The 10,580-nt window shown below is 38.5% G+C and overlaps 1 protein-coding gene across 3 annotated transcripts in view; it reads left to right on the top strand.

Annotated features, from left to right (window-relative positions):
* tub (TUB bipartite transcription factor) overlaps positions 1 to 10,580 on the top strand; it is a 55,917-nt gene that overhangs the window by 27,228 nt on the left and 18,109 nt on the right. Inside the window, exon 1 of one of the 3 annotated variants that reach the window (XM_017478901.3) lies at positions 2,055 to 2,342. The exons of the other annotated variants lie outside the window; for them this stretch is intronic. Coding sequence (XP_017334390.1) covers positions 2,305 to 2,342 — 38 coding nt within the window. The 5' untranslated portion in view covers positions 2,055 to 2,304. Of the gene's footprint in view, positions 1 to 2,054; positions 2,343 to 10,580 lie in introns of those variants that run through there. 3 annotated transcript variants of the gene reach the window in all.

Genomic DNA, 10,580 nt, shown 5'->3' with positions numbered 1-10,580 from the left:
ATCTACTCTTGGTTTGAGCCCTGGGCTCACCTGTGAAGACTGCAACTGTTGTTAAAAAGGATAAACCAACATGAAGATCAGAGAGCTGTCTATGGGAGAAATGCAAGCCACGTTGAAGCTGAGAAAGAGGGAAAATCAATCCGAGGCATTGCACAAACATTGGGCATAGATAATACAACAATCTGGAATGTCCTGAAAAAGAAAGAAACCACTGGTGTGCTAAGCGACAGACAACGAACGGGTCGGCCAAGGAAAACAACAGCAGCTGATGACACAAACATTGTGAGAGCTGTGAAGAAAAACACAAAAACAACAGTCTGTGACATCACCAACAACCTCCACAGGGCAGGGTGAAGGTCTCACAATCCACTGTTCGAAGAAGACTTCGAGAGCAGAAATTTATAGGCCGTAGCACAAGCTGTAAACCCCTCATCAGCAGTAAGAGTCAGAAATCCAGACTGGAATTCACAAAGAAATACAGAGATGATCCACAAAAGTTCTGGAACCGAGATGAACATCTACCAAAGTGACAGAAAGGCCAAAGTGTGGAGAAAGAAAGGATCTGCTCATGATCCAGAACATACGAGCTGATCGGTGAAACATGGTGGAGGTAGCGTCATGGCCTGGGCTTGCACGGCTGCTTCTGGAACATTCTCACTCATCTTTATTGATGATGGAACTCATGATGGAGCAGCAGAATGAATTCAGAAATCTACAGGAACATTCTGTCTGCCAAGTTCCTATACTTTTGTTCACCTGAATATTGGGTGATCTGCCACAAAAGGTGCCGTGTTCTAAGCTGTTTATATAAAAATACCAGGGAAAAAAACCTGAAATCCTAAACTCTCTTTATCTTTTGATCTCAAACCCAAATGTCTTCAGTGCACAGGGATAAAATAGAATTAGCCTCGCTGTTCCAATAGTTTCTGTAAATATTTTATTCCGTTTATTCCACAGCGACAACCAACAACACACATATTTCTTTATTTAACAAATTTATAATTACATTTAATGCTGTGGAACATCGATGAAACGAGTGAGTTCCTGTTCTCACTTTCGTTATAGCAGCTATAAACACTCGTTCCCTCACCATCCCTCTCTCTATTCTCTCTCTCTATTCTCTCTCTATTCTCTCTCTCTATTCTCTCTCTTTGTTCTCTCTCTCTTCTCTCTCTTTATTCTCTCCCTCTATTCCCTCTGTCTCTATTCTCTCTCTTTACTCTCTCTCTTCACGTTAATAAGACAAACAAACGCAGCTTGTTGCGAATGTTACCGAGAAACCGCAAAGAAGTGTAAACTCCTCTGTCCTGAAGAAGTCGGAAAAAAATCACAGCTTTACCTCTGACTGTTACACAGCACTGACACTGGAGACTCCTTCCATCAACGTGAATGAGTTGTTGCTATGTATATAAACCTGTGATGTGCAGATGCGCTACTGTCAGAGCTGCTGTTATAGAAAACTAGCTCACACCTTCTGACCAATCACAATCCAGAACTCAGCAGTGTGTGGGATTAACACGGTTTAACAGGCTGCTTTTAATTCATCGTGAACTCTTTCGTCTGATTGGTGCATTTTATTAGTTATTAGGATGAGGTTTTGCATCTGAGAAAATTAACTCGGCGTGTGATTAACATGGGATCACACACACACCCGCACACACATACACACACACACACTCACACACAGAGCGAGAGAGCGAAGAGTGTAAACAGTTCAGTAGTTATGTTCCTTTTGTTTGCACTCGGTTTAAATCAGACAATTAGAGCTGCAGTGTGTGTCTCATGCTAATACGACCTGCACTGGATGAAAGCATGAATAAATCACACAACATGTGAGACTGCATGTGTGTGTGTGTGTGTGTGTGCGTGTGTGTGTGTTGATTGAAGGACTGTTGACATCAAAGCAACCAATCAAGCAGACAGAGAAACAGACAGATATATATATATATATATATATATACACAGATAGATATACAGAGAGAGAGAGAGAGAGACAGAGAGATACAGTGTACTGAGAGAGCAGAAGGCAGCTGCGCAGTGGAGGGGTTATGTGAGAGACATAGAGAGTGGTCGAGAGACAGTTTGAGAAGAGAGAGATCAGCACACACAGAATGAGAAGCACTGAAGCGAGAGCTGAGCTCTGGCTGCAGAACAACAGAGGCTGAAGATTAGCGTCTGAGCTGTAGGAGAAATTCAGACAATGGTCGTCCGTCTCACTCTCCAAATCCTCCGCTGTTGTGCGTCGCTCTGCCTCAGCGCTCCCCAGCCCCCGTCTCATCCAGCGGCTCCTCGACAGCGTGAGATATGAGCTCCAAACACTCGGCGGACTGGATTCCGTACAGGTACAGTGGCCTTCAGACCTGCAGCGTGTTAGAGGAGCATCAGTGTGATGTCTGATTCCATGTGCTGATTAACGTGTGTGTGTGTGTGTGTGTGTGTGTGTGTGTGTGTGTGTGAGAGATGGAGTCAGAGCACATGGACGTTGCAGCGCTTCACGTTGTGTTGAATCGTTGTGGTGGTAGAAACGTGGTAGAAACACTTGTTAAAGCAGCTGTTAGTTCATCTGTTTATCCGTGTCGTTGTGTTGCACTTTTCTGTTGGATTTGTTTTAGTCCTTCATCAACTTTCAGCTCTAGCTTTTAGAAATGTAATCACATCTTAAAGAATTTGTGCATTGTTTGTGTATGTGTGGTGTGATTCCTTCGCCAGTGATTCCGTATATTTTATTTGGGATGGTTTGAATTTTACACTTGAAGAGCTTGGGTTCATTTCTTCTTCTCCAACGTGCACACACTCCGTCCTCTTTCAGAGGTTCCTAATTTATGCATGCCACTCGGAATAGTGGATGATGTTGGAGTTAATTAGCACTTTTCCTCTCTGTGGGTGAAACACAGATCCGTGTCTGTTCTCTGTGTGAGTCTGAAAAGCCGCCGCTCCGACTGCTGCTGCTGCTGCTGCTGCTTCCAGGAGAACCCCATCGCCATGGCTGCACTGCTTCCTCGCCTCTCATTGGCTCCTGGTTGCTATAAGTTACACAGTTCATTTGCCATCACTTGTTTATTGAAAGATTGCATCAGGGAGTGAGTGCTTGTCTTCTGTTCCGTATGTAACGCTCGTTCCTGCACGTGTCCTGTTCCGAACAACATCTCCAGTGTTTATTTGGGCTTTTTATTCTCGCTCCTCTCTTCTAAAATGAAAGAACTATTTTTGGAGCTGCTGTGTGGGCTTCAGAACACTCGCAAAATCTCACAGGGGCTGGAGTGCAGCTGGAAGAACAGACAAAAAAAGATAAAACAAAAGAGTTATGAAATGAGGATCTTCTCAGCCACCTGTGCATCTAACGTGAAACAAGCTCCTGCTGTTTTCTGGCTTTGTGGTGAGATTTCCCCTCGGCTGCTCATCCAGGAGCATGTGTGCAGTTTCTCAGCAGGTTAGGATTTGAGAAAGAACTGCTCCCAGATCAGCACGGTGCATTATACTCCATTTAGCTAAAATGTACACTCAGCAGCTAATCCATATCCATTTGCACGATTTATCAGAAGGTTCAGATCTGTCACTGTTCTCAGATCAGCTTCTGCTTTTCCATCTGATCCATTCTGTGCAGATTTCTGAAAGATTTGTGAAACCACAGACTTCAGATCAGCTCATAGTTCCCTGTGCCTCATTTTTCAGGCTCTGTCACCAATTTCCAGGAAAGTTAACATAGAAAAGTCTAAAGCCTTGACTCTTTGATTTAAGCCAGACCTACACATTCCATTAAAACATGCTTTCAAAGTATTCTTAAAATCAGAAATGTAAGCAAGTGTTTATGACAAACTTGTTACTTGTACTCTGGAACCTTGAAACCTCTATAAGATCTTTGTAAATTCATTTGTAAATGCTGCGAACATAATAGTATTACATACTACTACTACTACTACTACTACTAATACATACATACTACTACTATTAATACTAATACATACTACTACTACTATTACATTCTACTGCTACTAATACATACATACATACTACTACTACTACTACTACTATTACATTCTACTACTACTACTAATACATACGACTACTACTATTACATTCTACTACTACTACTAATACATACATACTACTACTACTACTACTAATACTAATACATAATACTAATACATACTACTACTACTATTACATTCTTCTACTACTACTAATACATACGACTACTACTATTACATACATACTACTACTACTACTACTACTAATACTAATACATAATACTAATACATACTACTACTACTATTACATTCTTCTACTACTACTAATACATACGACTACTACTACTACTACTACTAATACTAATACATAATACTAATACATACTACTACTACTATTACATTCTTCTACTACTACTAATACATACGACGACTACTACTACTACTAATACTACTACTAATACATACATACTACTACTACTACTACTATTAATACATAATACTAATACATACTACTACTACTATTACATTCTTCTACTGCTACTAATACATACGACTACTACTACTACTACTACTACTACTAATACATACTACTACTACTACTACTACCAATACTACTACTAATACTACTACTAATACATATGACTACTACTAATACATACTACTACTACTAATACATACCACTAATACATACTACTACTACTATTGCATTCTACTGCTACTAATACATACATACTACTACTACTACTACTACTACTACTACTATTACATTCTACTACTACTACTAATACATACTACTACTACTATTAATACTACTACTAATACATAATACTAATACATACTACTACTACTATTACATTCTTCTACTACTACTAATACATACAACTACTACTATTACATTCTACTGCTACTATTACATACATACTACTACTACTACTACTACTAATACTAATACATAATACTAATACATACTACTACTACTATTACATTCTTCTACTACTACTAATACATACGACTACTACTACTACTACTACTACTACTAATACATACATACATACTACTACTACTACTACTATTAATACATAATACTAATACATACTACTACTACTATTACATTCTTCTACTACTACTAATACATACGACTACTACTACTACTACTACTACTACTACTAATACATACTACTACTACTACTACTACTACCAATACTACTACTAATACTACTACTAATACATATGACTACTACTAATACATACCACTAATACATACTACTACTACTATTACATTCTACTGCTACTAATACATACATACTACTACTACTACTACTACTACTACTATTACATTCTACTACTACTACTAATACATACTACTACTACTATTAATACTACTACTAATACATAATACTAATACATACTACTACTACTATTACATTCTACTACTACTACTAATACATACTACTAATACATACATACTACTACTAATACATACTACTACTACTATTACATTCTACTGCTACTAATACATACATACATACATACTACTACTACTACTACTACTACTACTAATACATACTACTAATACATACTACTACTACTATTACATTCTACTACTACTACTAATACATACGACTACTACTAATACATACATACTACTACTACTACTACTACTACTACTATTACATTCTACTGCTACTAATACATACATACATACATACTACTACTACTACCACTACTAATACATACATACTACTACTATTACATTCTACTACTACTAATACTAATACTATTACATTCTACTACTACTAATACTAATACATACTACTACTACTATTAATACTACTACTATTACATTCTACTACTACTATTACTACTACTAATAATAATTTGTTATATAGCGCTTTTTACTTGGAGTCCAAAATCTCAAAACACTTTACACAAGGAATAAAACAATTAATAATATCTCGAATAATATATAACCGGGAAAATAACCAGAAGTTGAAAATAAGAGATTAGGAAATTGACAGTGAAGATAAACACTAAAGGATTATTGAATAGTAAATTATAGTGTTGTGCTCCTTGAGGCCAGTGTTGATTTTGAGAACACGAAACAATGGTCTTGGTGTTGTCATAAACCCGGGTTAACTTCTACTCGGTGATGTCTCGGTCTTGTCTACGAAGACTCGAAATATTTTTCTGACACTCCCTGTTTACTGTTAATATTGTTCATCGACTCCATGAACAAATAGCGTGTAATGTTCAGTACCAAATGTACATGTTTATCTCTGCGACCCAAAACAAATCCTAGTTTTTACTGCATTTTATTACCTGCTGTGTGTTTAAATCAAAACCAATGTGCTTTGAGTTTAAAATCTTTACATGTGCTGTTGCTTTTCTTTAAAAAAAATCTTTTCTATAACTAGCAAACTGTGTGTCATTTCCTTTACCGCACACATGTTCCCTAACCCCTAACCCCTAAAATAGGATTACTCTGCAGCGCATGCTAGAAGAATGGGCTGTGCTTAACATGTCCTGTGTACTTATAGTACTTATGTACTTATTACAAAATGATAATGCCAAAGTAGATGCTTTGTTTATTTATTTATTTTAAAGAGAAACTTCATGTCAGGTTAGGAAGATGCTACACCCAGCACATCTGAGCATCTGGACTCGCGCCCCCTTTTCGCCCCCCTTTACAATGGGTCTTGACTCGGACTCCACTGGTGATGGGCTTGGTCTTGACTCTGTCTCGGAGAAAGAGAACCCAACACCAGTAAATAATAGATGTGCTTTAAGAGCTTGTGGAGACTGGCCTCACCTTCAGAGACCATCACTGGTCCGTCATTTTCCCTCAGAGCTGATGGAGACGACAGACGTGTGTTAAGTGGCTGGTGTGAATTTTTACTATCGGATTACTGAAACATCTGATCTGAGTGTACCGGGCTTTATTAAGAATAAGTCGAGGCAGAAACTGGCTCAGCTCTGCCTCATACTATTTTTTATTTAATGAGAGTTTATTAAAGACACAATGGGCTCATGGCTCACCACACACATACAGACACACACACACACACACACACACACACACAAGATTGTTGAGGTACTGTATTAAAAACAAGCTCCACTGTTCCGAAGACCGCCGTGTCACATGATCTCACACACTTTGTATGTTGCTTTGATTTGTTAATAACACACTACCCATGTTCCTGTTCTCCAGCCCGGTCATCATATACCACATGAGATCAGTGCTCCAACTGCTGGATTGAAGCACTGATAAATACCTATCCCTTATCTGAGGAAATAATCAGGACTTAGTAGCGCTAGCAAGTCATCAAAGTGCACTTGAAGTACTCTAGAACCATTTCACAAGGAACAGAACCCCCCTCGCCCCCCCCAAAATGTCTCGCTACATAGACTACAACCCTCAAACCTAAATAAACCAGTTCATTAGGGGGAAAATCTCTAATCTAGAACCCTTCAGAGTTCTTTGGTTGTTCCTCTGAGGGAACCCTAAAATGAGAGTTTTTATGAGAATAGGTTCCAACACTTTTTAATAGGCTAAGAACCCTTAATTATACAATGAACACTCAAGGAACCCGTGATGAACCCCTTTTTTCCCCCCTTAAAAGCATATCTATCACATTAACATTGTTAGTAGATTAATAATCTCCATACAGCACCACAAAAGGTTCTTTTATCTGCACCTTAATGGTTCTATGTTGAACACTACACCAGAGTGTTTCCCTATCAGAAAGGTTCCACACTAGAACCATTTTAGGAGCATGAACGACCACAAAATAATCCATATCCCACCATAAAGCCTTCTTTGGTGTGTGCCTCTGGAGAACCCAACAACAGAATGATTTATTCTTTTAGAAAAAAAATCTAGATTTTTCTAGAAATCTATAATAACGAACTCTTGAGGAATTCTTTATTTTGATGTTCACATATTATTATTATTATTATTATTATTATTATTATTATGAATCTGCTTTGCCATGCCTGAAGGTTAATAGATGAACAGTGGATTTGTTATGACATGTGACACGAATCCACGCGGTTTCAAACAAAAGCTGGCGGATTTTACACGGAGGAGGAGGAGGAAGAGGGAGAGGAAGTGAAATTGATCAGATGAAGCCATGTGTGAGACAGAATTATTACTGATGCTGAAGCTGAGACTCAGTCACCCAAAATGAAGAGTGGCGTCTTCACAAAAGCCACAGGATAATGACGGAATCTCACTGAATGGATGAATCGTGTTGTTCCTCCTGTGATTCAGTGTTCGGCCGTCAAGTTCTGTGTCGTGTTTCCCAAAGAGACAATATGAAAATAATTTTGACTGTAAGAGATACAGAGAATGAACAATGAGGAAAAACACCTTCAGAGAGATGAACACACACACACACACACACACACACACACACACACACACACACACACACACACACACACACACACACACACACACACACACACTGTGTTGCATCATCTTTCCTGTGTTATATAATGAGATGTTGACCCTCATTACAGCAAATCTGTTTATGTCATTATTTTCTAGTTTGATGGTAACAAACATTCCTGACTGATGAATGTGCTGACTGTGTGTGTGTGTGTGTGTGTGCGTGTGTGTGTGTGTGTGTGTGTGTGTGTGTGTGTGTGTAAAACGAGATGGTTTGATAAGGAAAAGGAGATTTTCCTTCAAGCCTGCAGCAGACATGAAGAGGAAGAATAAATAGATCTGGAATTAACTACAGTGAGAGTGTATTAAAGATCTGCTGGACTTTTAGAATCATTTCACACAGCTCCTAAAATCCTGATATTTAACTGGAGAGTGGAATAAGACGACCAGCAGACGTTACTCCAGGACCTGTAGAATCACAAGTGTAGAATCACAAGTGTAGAATCCGTTTATAAATGTCACATCTTCTGTAACTCTGTACACGGATTTTGTTATAATAATAATAATAATAATAATAATAATAATCAGCGGTATATTTATCCCCACAGTGCTGCTGAGTTCTGGACTGTGATTGGTCAGGAGATAGTGATTAATTCTCTATAACAGCGGCTCTGTTATAACGTTCTGATACGTTCTCGTTTCTATATTAACGGCTCGTTCACAGGGACGTGTACGGCGGAAACGTGTGTGGTGTTGATATGAAGTTTATTTTGTAAGTTGTGAGTGAATGAGATAAAAGCTGCTATAATGTAAGTGAGGACAGGAACTAACTTGTTCCACTGACATTAAATGTAACTATAAATGGATAAAGAGTATGATGTATCTTCTTTAATAAATAAAAATGACAAATCTTTAGTAAATGGCCGTGGTGTAAGAGGAATATAACATTTTATAGGAAAATAATTAGCCTCAGGGTTGTAACAGTAGCTCCTCTGCATCACACCACAATATTGTTGATTATTTTCCTATAACAACATGCCTCCAACACAGTCGGGTATTATGATGAAAGATTCTGGCTCTTTTATATATATATATATATATATATATATATATATATATATATATATATATATATATATATATATATCAGCATGTGTCCATTTCAAAGATTAGTGCGGAAGCAATCGCAGATTTCAAACAGTTTAATGAACAAACGAACAACAAAAGAAAGACACAATAACACGAGGCAAAATACTGTGGCAAAAACTAAACACGGAAGCGTGGACAAAAGCATAGATAGACGATAACATGAGACAAACAAGCAGTGCAAACAGTGGCATATATATGAGTGCTCATGAGACAGTAATACAGTAAACAGGTGCAGTGGCTGCTGGGAAATGAAGTTCAGAGTTACCGCCTTGATATATGACAGCGTGTAACAACAATCCTGCCCCCTGTGGTCAGAAAGGTGTGTTAACGAAGATGTAAAGACAAAATCGGGGAGAATGTGGCTGTATTAGTGTGTTCACAGCAAAATCACCAGTGTTGAATTTACACCCCACAGTGTTTATATAAGTCCATTGGACTCAAATAAACACTCTGGATGTTAATTCAACACTGGGGATTTTACTGTGTGTAAAGTCTTAAACATAATGTACGGCCACTCCAGGGCTGGACTCAACAACCCTTTAGGTTCAGAATTAACACCACTACAACACTGAACCTGTCTCATCCACACACACGCCCTGAGATCAATTCAATTCCTTCATGCTTCATTTCCTCCTCAGCAGCACTGAGTGAACGTTTCAGAACAGACCATTAGAAGGAAACAGACGAGAACCGGTGACAGTTCAAAGGCCCTGTGAAGATCAGTGGGTCCTACAGGACCTGAAAGAGAACTTAGACTGACTCATACCTTTAACACAGCAGCACGACATCATATCCACCACTTTCCTTTTCCTCTCCAGGACAGGTTGTTCGCTGCTGTGTGTGTGTGAAGACGAGACTGATTCACACGTTCATTACAGAGCTGCTGGTGTGTTTCATACAAGGAGCTTTGTGTCATTAATGCAAGGCTGTAATGAGTTTAGGAATACAGGAGGAACCTTTTCATCGTCTCTCCAACCTGCCACTGAGGTTCCTGAACCATTACACAGAGGCAGTTTAATAGTGTCTTATTTTAAGCGCTCCATTGCTTCTTCAAGGCAAAGTCGAGACTTTTC

Source organism: Ictalurus punctatus, chromosome 10 (assembly GCF_001660625.3).
Source record: "Ictalurus punctatus breed USDA103 chromosome 10, Coco_2.0, whole genome shotgun sequence".
In the NCBI taxonomy this organism is placed as follows: Eukaryota; Metazoa; Chordata; class Actinopteri; order Siluriformes; family Ictaluridae; genus Ictalurus; species Ictalurus punctatus.
The sequence above is the reverse complement of the archived record's forward strand: the minus strand, read 5'-3'. Positions and strand labels throughout refer to the sequence as shown.